Source organism: Limulus polyphemus, unplaced genomic scaffold (assembly GCF_000517525.1).
Source record: "Limulus polyphemus unplaced genomic scaffold, Limulus_polyphemus-2.1.2 Scaffold851, whole genome shotgun sequence".
Taxonomy (NCBI): domain Eukaryota; kingdom Metazoa; phylum Arthropoda; class Merostomata; order Xiphosura; family Limulidae; genus Limulus; species Limulus polyphemus.
The window spans coordinates 114,468-129,479 of record NW_013666461.1 but is presented as its reverse complement, the minus strand read 5'-3'; the positions used below and the strand labels follow the sequence as shown (position 1 = coordinate 129,479).

General features: G+C 34.3%; 1 protein-coding gene across 3 annotated transcripts in view; it reads right to left on the bottom strand.

Annotated features, from left to right (window-relative positions):
• The window catches only part of LOC106460869 (thyrotropin-releasing hormone receptor-like), a 25,129-nt gene extending 10,480 nt beyond the window's left edge, over positions 1-14,649 (bottom strand). The window contains exons 1-2 of one of the 3 annotated variants that reach the window (XM_013920621.2): positions 14,427-14,649; positions 2,248-3,643 (exon numbers count right to left, since the gene is read on the bottom strand). In XM_013920621.2, the coding sequence (XP_013776075.1) occupies positions 2,248-3,090 (843 nt within the window). In that variant the 5' untranslated portion in view covers positions 3,091-3,643; positions 14,427-14,649. Of the gene's footprint in view, positions 1-2,247; positions 3,644-6,361; positions 6,407-12,320; positions 12,392-14,426 lie in introns of those variants that run through there. The other 2 variants (XM_022387676.1, XM_022387677.1) reach the window with 2 other exon arrangements.
• Positions 14,650-15,012: the final 363 nt, after the last annotated feature.

Here is a 15,012-nt window from a genome sequence, read left to right as displayed (position 1 = left end):
AAAATAAATAATAAACCACAGAGTTTTGAGAAAATATAACGACAAAAATATAAGGATGAAAAACGACAAATCAAAGCACAAATAATTTTTAGTTTAGAATTAAAGTTATACATCATATGATATTATACCAACAATTATTAGTTAAGCGTTTAAAGTTATAAAGTATACGGTATTGTACCGACAATTTTTAGTTTAAATTTAAAGTTATACATTATACCAACAATTATTAGTTAAGCTTTTCAAGTTATAAGGTATACGGTATTGTACCGACAATTTTTAGTTTAAATTTAAAGTTATACATTATACCAACAATTATTAGTTAAGCTTTTAAAGTTATAAGGTATACGGTATTGTACCGACAATTTTTAGTTTAAATTTAAAGTTATACATTATACCAACAATTATTAGTTAAGCGTTTAAAGTTATAAAGTATACGATATCGTACCGACAATTTTAAAGTTATACATTATACCAACAATTATTAGTTAAGCTTTTAAAGTTATAAGGTATACGGTATTGTACCGACAATTTTTAGTTTAGAATTTAAAGTTATACATTATACGGTATAGTTCTAACAATTATTAGTTAGCATTTAAAGTTAGATAGAATGGAATGCACTCTACCGACATTTATGAATTAAGTATGTGAAATTATAAAGTATACGGTATTTCTAGAGACAATCATGAGTTAAGTATGTGAAATTATAAAGTATACGATATTTCTAGAGACAATCATGAGTTAAGTATGTGAAATTATAAAGTATACGATATTTCTAGAGACAATCATGAGTTAAGTGTGTGAAATTATAAAGTATACGGTATTTCTAGAGACAATAATGAGTTAAGTATGTGAAATTATAAAGTATACGGTATTTCTAGAGACAATCATGAGTTAAGTATGTGAAATTATAAAGTATACGGTATTTCTAGAGACAATCATGAGTTAAGCATTCAACATTACAAAATCTACGGTACTGTATTGGCGATGCCTTTGAGATAGTTAAATTAGCATTTGAAAAACTCACACTGTATAATCAGATAATCTTTATTTAAATACCATTTCCGTCGTATAAAGAGAGCTATAGCGATACAGTTATAGGTATAGTGTGTCAAACATGTTTCTCTTTTTCCAATGATATATCGGCAAACACAGCTGTGTACTTAAACTTTCATGAAATGTTTACCTTATCAAATGTATTTTCAAGGAAAGTTCCTACGCCTATACTATATATCACTTTCTTCTAACTCTCTTACCCTCTCTATGTGCAGCCCGGCGGGTCAACAGCAAGTTTATGAACACTCAAATACAGGGTTTGATTCCCAGCGATGGACAGAGTGCAGATAACCCATTGTAGCTTTGCACTATGAAAACGTCATTTGTCTTTCTCTTCATCTATATATATGTGTGTGTATATATATATAAAGGGACAATATAAAGGATCCCGGAAAGTGTGATGGGTTGCAACTCTTAGACCATAATATAAACTTAATGATATACAGGTCTAATTGTAATGTGAAATTCCTTAATAATTTGTTAATATATAAAATGAATATATCATTATTGTTTTAAACATAATGTTATGTTAATAATATTAAGGGATAGCTCCTAGTGGCACAGCGGTATGTCTGCGGACTAGCAACGCTCGAAACCGGGTTTCGATACCCGTGGTGGACAGAGCACAGATAGCTTAATAATAAACATCAACCATCATTAAAAGATATACCGCCCCAGTTTTCATTAAAAATTAAAATTATAGAATAATAAACAATTATTATTACTCATTTCGGAGCTTCACAACTGAGTACAAAATCATCTATGCTTGTTTATTCATCATTTTTTTCTAGAAAAATGTCGGGACCCTGGGATTTCCCATGTGTTAATCGTCTGCAAACGCTTACAACTATATAAGCTTTTCAGAACCTTTTTGTTTCTTCTGTATGGATCTCTTCACTCATAAGTTTTGCGTTTGAAAGTCAATGCAGAAATTAAAACATTAGATAAATACTTATTCTAAATTAGAGCGAATTAAAAACAATTCTAAGATAAAAAAAATTGAAATGAAACGTAATGATTTAAAGCAATTGTTACGCCTAAAAAGTTTTTTTCGTTTCGCCAATTTAGGAGTCCTACACTTTACTGTTGAATGTGTTATTTTTGGAATTACACAGTGTCTTATTGTTATAGCTTAGAATAGCACATCAATCTTTAATTAGTAAATAGACAAAAGTACCAAAGAGTATATATTACCTGTACTCTAGCGCTTGTGTTGGTGTTCCTCGCTGAATCTCTTGGGGGGTTCCCTTCTTTAGCCATTTTTCTGCGAATGTCACTAGTGAATAAGATTCTTGCTATCAGACTGTAAAGTACACAGGATAGTAGTAGCGGAAGGATGTAGAAGAGAACTAGGTCAGCAAAAAAATACCCCAGATAGTACTCTCTGGAAAGAGCAAAGGTACAGGTCTCCATATTATCGTGGCCCTTGTAAAAGATAGGAACGGTCTTGGTGAGGAAAAGCCAAGGGGAGCAGTAAAGACAGGCGAACACCCAAACCCCAATAATAATCTTCTTGGCTCTATTAATGGTACAGACCATCTGGGCTTTCATGGGATGGCAGATGGCGATATACCGTTCTACTGTGAAAGCTGTGATGGACAGGGATGAGGCATTGATCCCTAGATACTGAAAAAATATGAAGAGAGCACAACCAACTCGGCCCCAGATCCATTCGTCTCCCAGCAAATAATAGGATAAAACTTCGTTGGGAACAGAAGCTACTAAGACCATGAGATCAGCTAAGGATAAGTTGACAAGGTAGCAGTTGGTAGGAGTCAGCATGCTACGGCTTTTAGTTACCACCATAACTACCATGATGTTACCGAGGATGCCTATCAGGAATATTAATCCTAGAAATGTAGTTCCAATGATTCGATAGTATATTGAGTAGTACGATGGCTCTGGCAATGCAATAGTGGTGTTTATATTATCCATTGTTAAGTTACAAACTGATGTAGTGCCATCAATAAAAGTGGTATTGTTTGTTGGTTCACAAACAGGATTTTCAAAGATTGTTGAAGACAGTGTGGACGTCATCTTGGAGTATTTTGTAGCTACCAAATTACTGATGAAGTTTTCATTATCAATATGTCGCTTAGAAAGTATTTTAAGGAGAATCAGATATAAACGAATTTTTTATGTAATCAGCAACATTAAGTAACTTCTTTAAATAATGTCGAATGGTGACATCTGAGATTTCTTCCCTTAGAAATGTCTTTTAGAAAAAAGTTTGTACAAAGTGCGAGCTACAGTTCCGTAATACACGTCGTTAGTGAAACGCCACTTAAAGAGTACAGATTTTAACAAATACTTTCAGTACCTGGTGTTCTCTTCTCGCAAGTGAAAATTGGAATGTGACATGAGCAGTCAACTTCATTTTGCCATCTACGATTCGCGAAAACGTATTCGATACCATGGCAACGTAATAAAGTACAGCACTGTGATTGGATAAAAGCTTGCTGACGTAGAACCATATACTAAGTTGTTAGTTCAGGTGAACGGTTCAATCTCTATAGAAGACAGCCAGTTTCATCGTATTTGTGTGTTTTTCTCATGGCACGATTACATTCATTTTTCCATAAACAGGAATCTATTGGGAGATAGATGCATTAAAATTTCGATAAGAATAATATTCAAACTACACATTTCTGTTAATAAAATAATGAAAACACAACGTACTTCTGAGAAACAAACTACACTCTTTGCGTTTTGAAAGATGCTTTCTTAAAACATCCTTTCCTAGCTCGATAGTTGGCTATAAAAATAATCGAAATTTACATTTTTGTGCAATTTGAATTTCTAGAACGATCGCCCACTGTTCTTTAAAAATACTAATTGTTCGAAATTGAGCAGGAAAGTTTCAAGCAGAAACTATGTACTACTCAACTTGAGGGTATAAACATTAGTAAATGATTTCTTTTCTATACTATAATTCGATGTAAAACTTTTTACCGCAATTGTATATTTACAAAACGCATTAACTTATCATATTTCATGATTTCTCAAAGATGAAATACTAGAAACAGTATCTTAAGAATAAACCATCTTTTTAGTTATATTAACTTCAAATCCTCAAAGATTTGATCAATAGCTTCTTCTGATTTCGGGTTGATAAAGTAATGGGTAAACGTATTAATATATTTCAAGAATAATAACAGGTAATATATATATATAATAAGCTAATATACACACGTGTTAGTTTTTCAGTATAGATTCTACTTTTCTTAAGAAAGCGACGAAAAGACACAAATGAAGCATTAAAAACGTTAAGAAACAATAGTGTTTGTTTGTTATGGATTTCGCGCAAAGCCACTCAAGGGCTATCTGCGCTAGCCGTCCCTAATTTAGCAGTGTAAGACTAGAGGGAAATCAGCTAGTCATCAGCACCCACCGCCAACTCTTGGGCTACTCTCTTACCAACGAATAGTGGGATTGACCGTCACAGTATAACGCCCCCACGGCTGAAAGGGCGAGCGTATTTGGTGTAACGGAGATTCGAACCCGCGACCCAAAGATTGCGAGTCGAGCACCCTAACTACCTGGTCATGCCGTGCCAAACAATAGTGTCTCAAACAATTGTTGACAATAGTGAATTCGCGTGTTTCTAGTTCGCGCCACCTTGCCGCACAAAAGTAGACCGAGAGCTGACAGTGAGTGCTGTTGAAGCTCCCTTGCAATCTAGTCTATCAGTTCAAAATTAAGGTCGGTTTTGCACAACTAGCTTTTGTGTAGTTTTGCAACAAAAATCCTAAAAATAAAATAAAGAAAGAAAGTCTCAAACAACATAATCAATGAAACATTATCTTTAAAATTTTGTATATGCAATGCATTTAACGTAGTTTTTTATGTGTGACTCAACAAAAGTGAGGAAAGACCCGCTAATAAGGGAAGAAAAAATAAGTTCACTCTTTGAAAACTCAAGTTTCTGCATCGATTTCAATATTTTGAAGTCAGACTCTGAATAGGGTTTTTACTATGGTTGATAATCATTGTTTATAAGTATTTAGTTTAAGAAAAACACCTTGGAACATAATGTCTACATTTTTACGAAATCTGGAGCAGATAAAAATTTCTAACTACGAACACAAACTGTTTGCGAAAATATTTAAAAGGTCTAAGTCAAAGTAACAAACGTGCGTTACAAACTTAAGACCTGGCAGAAGTTACGGGCTATTTCTGACTGCTACAAAATAATTTACGTAACTTTAGTGTTTTTATCAACACGCACAAAAGTTTTAGAAAATAAATGTTGTTAAATTACCCAAGAGCTAAAGAAGGAAAGTGGTAATATTCTTCTAACAAATAACATTTCTAAACCAAAAGGATTATGAGTAATTTCTGCGTCAAAGTTGTAATAGTAATTATGATTCTATCATAAATATTTTATCTCTGAAACAATCATGACTTCAAAATGGTTAAACTAATACAACTGGTCAATGTTATAATTATTCACATTATACGTTAATATATAAAGACAGATTTTACAAAAGCTCTTGAGAGCTTATAATGCTAAAATTCGGGGTTCGATCTACCACGGAGGAAACTGCGCAGACTGCACATTTTGCAGATTTGCGCAAAATAATTTTTTTTTCTGTGAAAATATAAATTTCTTTCAAATACAAGTCTTGAAATAATAAACACCATTTTTACATGTGATATTTCATCAGAAAGCAAGCAACAAAAACAATAACCCGAGCGATTTCGCTTCATTTACCTCTGATGAAGGAAAGACCACTTTGTAAAATCGCTCGGATTATTGAGTTTTCTTTCTGATTTGCCCTCCGGTGGCTCAGCGGTAAATCAATGGGTTTGTAATGATAAAAACTGGGTTTCAATACCCATGATGGGCAGAGCACAGATAGCGCTTTGCGTAGCTTTACACTTAACAAAAAATTCTGATTCTGAAACACCTTTCCTATTCATTTTAGTAATGTTTGGTCCAGATAATTTTACATATCATTTCACATCAAAAGCCTTTTATCAAGAAATTATTAGTTACTCAAAACGTTTAATAAAAACTGTTAATCACACTCTTTATTTCTCAAAAGTTCAGCAAAAACTACTAGTCATTTTACTGTACACCTTATTCACAAATAATGGCTTGTTAGATGCCGTTGTAATTCAAGTTACAAAAACGTTTTTTTTTACATGTTGTCAATGGTCAGAGTGTTTGCGTAAATATAATTAGGCGCGTAGTTGTATGTGTACTGAAGTAATTGTATGATTTTGTTGTTCTTGATTACTATTTATTTTGATAAACTTTGCTTGATGAGATAAGGGCCTGAAACATCGCTAACAGCGAGGATACCTAGAGCCATAACAAGACGAGGATACGTAGACACATGACAAGACGAGGATACGTAGACACAAGACAAGACGAGGATGCGTAGACACATAACAAGACGAGGATACCTAGACACATGACAAGAAAAAATTAGGAGATAGCTGACATTTGGCACACAGAATTAAACACACTGTTTAGCATAACAAAAGTCCCCAAGTATCTGACTCTTACTGACCACGAACTATCACACACATATATACACACAAACACTTTTGAAATGCGATATCTCAGCAAGCAGTATGACATAGAATGGTGAAATAAAAAAAAAGATTTATTATATAAAATGTAGAGAATCACAACACATTTATTAGATGACTTGCATGTTATTGTATTATACATTATTATAAATTTTATCTTATACGCTAATGGGGATGTATACAATGCCGTTGTCATTTCATCACTGAATACAGAGAGAATAATTAATACATGCTATTCTCGTGGTCTTTTAGTAATTGTAGGCCCCGATTCTTCCCCGGAGTTTTCCTGCATCTTTGCAATAAATTCTTTAATCTTATCGTCAACATCCGTTTCTAGTGCAGATGAAAGATCTCATCAGGATTGTGATCGTCTCCCTGACAACGTGCAATAAATTCAGGTACATTACTAGAAGACAAGCCTCTACATAAACGAACAGAGAAACTCTTCTCTGCGACATCCACAGAGCTGTTTGCATTCTGTCTTACAGTTGCACGAAACCAAACTTAAAAGCTCTTCAAGCGCTGGCTCTAACAGTAAGAGAGATGGGATAAGAATCAAAGAACCATGTTCAAGTTTCCAAACCCCAATTGGTTGCCTCAGGATGGTTTCCCAACCACTGTTGTAGTTGCAAGTATACACGAAGAGAAAGTTGTTGAGCAGCAGCGCTTGATATGGCAAAGTAGCCAGGTCAAATTTAATTTTCCAGGATAGTTCTGCATTTATCTCAAAAAGGTTATCAATGTATACCATATTGAAATATATTGCATCACCTGCAGTGGCAACGTGTTTCTTTGCAGCATCATTTCTGTATTCGTTCCTGTCGGCAGATAGTTATCACCACCTCCCGCCAACTCTTGGGTTACTCTTTTACCAACGAAAAGTGGGATTGACTTTCACATTATAACGTCCCCACGGCTAAAAGGGCGAGCATGTTTTTGCAAAGCTACACGAGGGCTATCCGCGCTAGCCGTCCCAAATTTAGCAGTTAAAGACTAGAGGAAAGGCAGCTAGTCACCACTACCTCCCACCAACTCTTGGGCTACTCTTTTATCAACGAAAATTGGGATTGACCGTTACCTTATAACGCCCACACGGATGAAAGGACGAGCATGTTTGTGGAACGGGAATTTGAACCCGCGACCCTCAGATTGCGAGTCAAGCGCCAAAATCACCTGGCCATGCCGGACCATCGTTCCTGTCGGTCAGGATTCGTCGTTAAGACCTGTAAGGCCTTCAGTTTGCCTTTGCGATAGAATAAAATTGGTATCACATCCCATTATGGCAAGAGCAGCAAAGAGTTGTGCGTCACTTAAAAAAAAAACTCTGTAAGCATTAGAATACAATATGTTGTGCTGGGTTTGTTAGTTTTTGCTGATTTTGAAAACACAACGCACCATTCGCACAAGCAAGCGCAACCGTTAGTATCAGTGGATTGTTGTCTTGACCAACTGCTATCGCATTTCCACTCGCTGACCTCTCCAAAGCCACGGTAACTATTGATAAATTGGCATCTTCTTCTGCCATCTACACATCAACATTAGCGGCTACCAAGCGTTATTTCACTGCTGATATTACTTGCTTTTTATTGGAAATCGGTTTGTATAGTTGTTGTTTGGATGCTGCCATTAAATCTTATTTCGTCTGAGGTTCTCTTGGCTGATTTTTGACAATGGTGCGTTTATAAGGATAGTCATTGAACTATGGTGTTGGTGTTACTGTGTGACAATACGTATGAAACGTAGTCATTCAAGGTTTCGACGTACTGGGTAGGCATTAGCCAAACGACGCTTTGTACGTTAAAAGCTGATTGATAAACAGAAATAATGGACTATTTTTCTCCATGTTGAAATAAGACATTATTATACATAGTAGTTGTGATAATTCATAGCTTATGTATTACTTAAGCTAAGTACGGCCTTAAAGTACACATATTACCTTATTTATAATGCTGAGGGTTATTTGTGACAACTCGATCTCTTATTTTCATCCCAGACTTTGTTGATTTATATGAAAAGTTTGTTTGTTGTTAAGCACAAACATACACAACAATGAGATATCTGTGCTGTTCCCGTCAGGAGTATCAAAACCCGGTGCTTATATGAAAACAATGAAAATAATGTATAAGAAAGTAATAGCAATGAAACTTTGAACATTTTTGTCAGCTCCCTATAAGAGAAAGAGCCCTATAATAAACGTATTTTGATATCCCTTTGTGTACACAGTAAATATGTTTTGTTTCGTCATACTGTTCATTCCATTGCTGAGGTATCGAATTTCGTTTGCAAAAAAAAAAATCAGAATTCCTCAACTAGAAGGATCGGGGAAGATAGGGGGAAAAGGGTCGGATTCTTAGGGACTTTTGATATCTTACATACTATGTTCCATGTTAGATTTGTGTCAAACTTCAGTTCTTTCTAATTTTGTCCGGGTCACCCCTTAAAAGGTCTTTTATGTCCTGGGCTATAAGATAAAATTGTTATAGAAGCTTTTTATGGCTTGCCTGTCACTCGCAACAAGACTAGTTATTATTACAATGATACAGCACGAAAAATGCAGTTACAAAAATACATTATAGGAAAATAACAAAGTATACATACAGTAATATTGTCAATTTGGATGTTGTGTAAAACAAAAGTGGTGAACCACATCACCAGCTTGAGTGTTTTACAAAATAAAAGATGTTACATCACATTTGCCAAGTTAAACGTTGCACAAAACAGAAACGTAATAGATTATATCATCAACTTCGGTGTTACATGAAATCTATTACATCACACTATCAGGCGTTGTATAAATAAGATAGTTGTGAAATAAAATCAATATTATTTTCTTTTAATCAAACGTGGATAGTGAAATATTTAGTCTTGTAAAGAGAAAAGAAATGAAGCTTCTGGTCCATTGCACTCAATTCCCTCTTACTGTCAACTTATTGTATTTAATAAAATATTTCCGACAGAGTTTGGCAGGTGAAAGACAAAGTACACCCAATTGCACTGTGTGCTAAAACCAACGACAAAAAAGGAATTTTTGTTTCAAACTATCTTGAAGTTCATAAAAGTAAGTTAAGACTGAAATATCAAACAGACAGTGGGTATACATAGTAATTTTTTAATATAAAGTGAAGGCTACCAGACTACCATACACTTTCTGGCTTTATATATTCACAATATTTTACTGTACTACAGTAGAGACAAAACAAGAAGGAAGATAGTTTACCTTTAACCTACATTGACTTAACCATGTGTGTGTGAAAATACCCAAAGAAAAAAATAATTTTAAGGAACTTTGACATGTAGTTTTAGATAACTTTTTTAAGGAACTTTACGAGTCGTTGTATGTAATTCATTTTAAGAAACTTTGACGTGTAGTTTTATGTAACTCATTTCATGGAATATTTATATGTAATTTCATGTAACTCATTTTAAGAACCTTTGACATGTAGTTTTATGTAGCTTATTTTAAGGAACTTTAAGTGTAGTTTTATGAAATTCATTTTGAGGAACTTTGACATGCAGTTTTATGTAACTTACTTAAAGAACTTTGACATGTAGTTTAATGTAACTCATTTTAAGGACCTTTGACGTGTAGTTTTATGTAATATGTTTTAAGGAACTTTGACGTGCAGTTTTATGTAATATGTTTTAAGGAGCTTTGACGTGGGGTTTTATGTAACTCATTTTAAGGAATTTTGACGTGTAGTTTTATGTAACTCATTTTAAGGAACTTTGACATATAGTTTTATGTAATTGATTTTAAGGAACTTTGACGCGTAGTTTTATGTAACTTACTTTATGGAACATTGACATGTAGTTTTATGTAACTCATTTTAAGAAACTTTGACGTGTAGTTTTATGTAACTCATTTTAAGGAACTATGACATGTAATTTTATGTAACTTATTTTAAGGATCTTTACGTGTAGTTTTATGTAACTTATTTTAAGGAACTTTCACGTGTAGTTTTACGGAACCTATTTCAAAAATCTTTACATGTAGTTGTATGTAACTCATTTTAAGGAACTTTGACGTGTAGTTTTATGTAACTCATTTTAAGGAACTTTGACGTGCAGTTTTATATAACTCATTTTAAGGTACTTTGACGTGGGGTTTTATGTAACTTATTTTAAGGTACTTTACGTGTAGTTTTATGTAACTTAAGGAACTTTGACGTGCAGTTTTATATAACTCATTTTAAGGTACTTTGACGTGGGGTTTTATGTAACTTATTTTAAAAACTTTACATGTAGTTGTATGTAACTCATTTTAAGGAACTTTGACGTGTAGTTTTATGTAACTCATTTTATGAAACATTGACATGTAGTTTTATGTAACTTATTTAACGAACTTTGACGTGTAGTTTTATGTAACTCATTTTAACAAACTTTACGTGTACTTTTATGTAACTCATTTTAAGGAACTTTGACGTGTAGTTTTATGTAACTCATTTTAAAATACTTTGACGTGGGGTTTTATGTAACTTATTTTAAGGAACATTGACGTATAGTTTTATGAAACTCATTTTAAGGAACTTTGACGTGTAGTTTTATGTAACTTACTTAAGGAACTTTACGTGTAGTTTTATGTAACTCATTTTAAGGAACTTTGACATGTAGTTTTATGTAACTCATTTCAATAAACTAGATTGTTTTTTTATTTTGTCTTCTAGACTTTTATCTATAAAATTTAAAAGGCCAGACACAGATAATGCAAAACGTGGTGGTACGTTGCGTCCAACGAAACCTAGAGAAATTTCCAGATTACATTCAGTAATTCTTTTGAAATAAAAAAAATCAAACTTCAATGAAAGAAACAGTCACGAGTATACTCTCACACATACACACACAGATGTTGTTAAGTCTACACGGGTTTGGGCCTGGCATGACATTGTGGTTAGTGTGTTCAACTCACAATCTATGGGTCAAATCCCGTCACCGGACATGCTCATCCTTTCAGCCGTGTGGGGGTTATAATGTGACTGTCAATCTAACTTTTCGTTAGTAAAAAAAAAGGAGCCTAAAAGTTGGCGGTGGGTGGTATTGACTAGTTTACTTCCACCTAGTCTATCACTTTTCAATTAGGAACGGTTAACCCAGATAACGCTCCCGAAGTTTTGAGCGAAATTCAACAAACAAACAATCTGTTTAGTACCAATTAACTATCACGGAGAGTCGATCTAAATACTCTCTAGGTCCATACTCCGGATATGGCAAATCTTAAAATAGAATGCACATAAAGACAAAACTCTAATTTCGTAAAGAAAAACTAAACCTGTGGTAGAATGTACTTGTTCTAAGCAGTAAAATCTTGATGCAAGAAACGATGTTTGGGAAAGTAACAACACTCTCTTTATGCGTAGTAACAACAAATGTCTGCCTCATTTCTATACGTAGTAGCGACAGATATCTGCCGCATTTCAATACGTAGCAAGAACAAATGTCTGCCTCATTTCTATACGTAGTAGCGACAGATATCTGCCGCATTTCAATACGTAGCAAGAACAAATGTCTGCCTCATTTCTATACATAGAAGCGACAGATATCTGCCGCATTTCAATACGTAGCAAGAACAAATGTCTGCCTCATTTCTATACGTAATAGCGACAGATATCTGCCGCATATCAATACGTAGCAAGAACAAATGTCTGCCTCATTTCTATACAAGAGAATTACAAGACTGATCGTTGAACAGTGTAATTAACACACGAAAATGAATAAATATTAGGCCTTACCATTACTTGGCTTCTGACTTTAAAGTCCACCGGTAGATTAGCGGTGAGTATCCGGACTTACAATGCTAAAATCCGGGTTTCGATTCCCCGCGGTGGACAGAGTTTTGAGTAGCTTTGTGCTAGAAATATCTGACAACAACTGACTTTAGGAAAATAATGATGCGATGACGTGAAAGCTCTTTTGACATTTCTAGCGCGTTATCTTTATGTTTTTATACCATCTTTGTTCTAGAATGTTTTATGATCAAATAGGAATACATCGTCGTGTTTTATTACATCGCTTAGCTTTGAATTAGTTCAAAATTTGAAAACATAACTTCAATTTCAAATACGAATAGTTGGAATACGTTTGATTACAATACATTACAATACTCTATTGCAATACATTTTTTTCGTATAAATTTAAATCTGGTCGAAAACCCTAGTTTAGTTCGGAGTTTAAAGATTCAATACAGAGATTCGAGGTCCCCTTAAAACTGACTTAACCTTCTACAGAATTCCTAGGAATCTTCTAGTTTCCCACAGTGCAGAGTAAAGTTAGCGGAAATGTGAGCCATCTCCGGCAATAATAAGCCCTCTTCCTGCTCTCTTTACCGCTATAATAATTCATTTGCTGGTCTTGTATATGATTATTACACTTCGCTTAGAAAAAATAAAATAAGTGATTTATGGAAAAACGTCTTCAGCTCAAGAGAGGAAGTGGGTAGTTGTACGGTTTCAGAAAGTTAGTGAGGTATTCTGGTGTATAAACAAATAGGGTAAATATTATTGAAGGAAGTGGGCCGAAGCCTATAAATTGCACTTTACTGCTTTGAAGAAGTGAATCCTTATCATAATTTGAAAGCCAGTATTATTCTATCTTTAAATTTACAATGCTTATCATAATTTGAAGTTCGAAGCAAAGTCTCACACAGAGTTTGGTGGAAACCAGAGAACACGAGATTACGAGTCCCCCTGGCAATCGAAAAACTTCTGTCGACAACAACGGTTTTATGACAAACAAAAACTAGCTCAAAGTTTTATGATTTTTTGCACATTACAGTTTATACAAAGGCTATTAGAGTTATGCAAAACAGAGTGTTCTATGATGGTTAATTAGACTTGTAAGCCCTAAACGTTCATATTGACGTGTGGTGCTTTCAGAAACAATAAGAAAGATAAATTATTACCCCGAATTCACGCGTTCTACTTATAGATTTTTATGTAATATGCATATTGCTACTTGTAGATACAGTAAGCGATATTTTGAAGGTAATTTCCTTTTCTTCTGATCTTTTTTTTAAATTTATATTCTCTTCATCTATGCGCTACATCATTTTTCTATCATGAGTTATCAGGGTTTTATTTATTTTCGAATGCAAATAATATTTACTTTATGTTTTATTAGTAAGACCTAACAAAAGTAATGCTATGAATTGGGACGTGGGTCGCTCCCTTCTATTATCTTGAGCCGTAGAACACCAACTCATCGTCCTATGTAAAGGTACCCGAGCTACGTGCGGCATTACACGTCACATTCGTTTGACGTTGGCTTCATGTATTTTGTTACGAACATTCTTGTTCCATTGAGCACTCGTTAACGGCACTAAGGCGATAAAATTGAAATGCATGTGAAACTCGAACCGTTTGTTGGATTGCTTATCCATTAAAACTCCATCTTTGGTGGGGGTAGGAGGAAGTCTATCTGAATCTCTCTCTAATAAATGTTATTCAAATTACTTTAGCCAATTTCTCAGAACAGTTTGTGACACGGTGTTGGACGGATAACTCTGATTTATACATAAAAAGATCCTCCATCACTTAAACCTTAGCTTAATGTTTCTTTTGGCCACAACCTCAATACTTATCCTATTATCTACTCCTTTTTTACTTTCATTTTGTTTTGTTGTTGTGCTGCTGTAAAAATTTATTAAATGATATTTTGCTGATCCGGTTCATTATGTTGTGAGTAAAATTTCTCATTATGCCTGCTTCTTTTTACATATATGTTTTAACGTTTACTTAGATCAGTTAAAATAATAGGAAATACGAGAGAATGAGTCGAATGCCCAACAAAAAATAATTTACTCCCACAGTTTCTATGAACTAATGTTATTAAATACTTACTGGACAGTTTCTCTAAAGAACGATCCTCGTTCTTCTTATGAACTGTTTCTCTAAGTCTTGTCGTGAGTTAGGCCAGCTGCTTTATACTGAATGAGCGATCCTCGTACTTGAGCGCCTGTTCGTTATCGACCTCGAATACGTATCGTTATGAACACCGCACGATTTGGGATTATGTTTGCTACGTCAGTTGCGAACATCGAGATTATCATAGCAGCATGTTTTTACATGTTCTGCTATACGTATCTCTCATACGCTAGCAGCTCGGTCAGAATGAAAATCACTGGTCATCAGGCCTCCCAGTTGCCCACACTATTAATTATACTAGGCATTGGAAAAGGGAAAAAAAAATTAACTCACGTAGAAACACAAGAACCTCTACTTGTTACAAGTCTATTACACGTTGTGTGGTATTACCTAATTACATTTGATCCGGAGAATATTAAGTCTGGGTACGTTAATTTTATATACATTCCAGGACGTTTCCGTTTTCGTGCTTACTCTATTCTTTATTGCATGGACGTCATATATTCTACAGTTGAATAGTATAACAGAAGTGTTATTTTTTTGAACTTGCGGTAGAAATGTA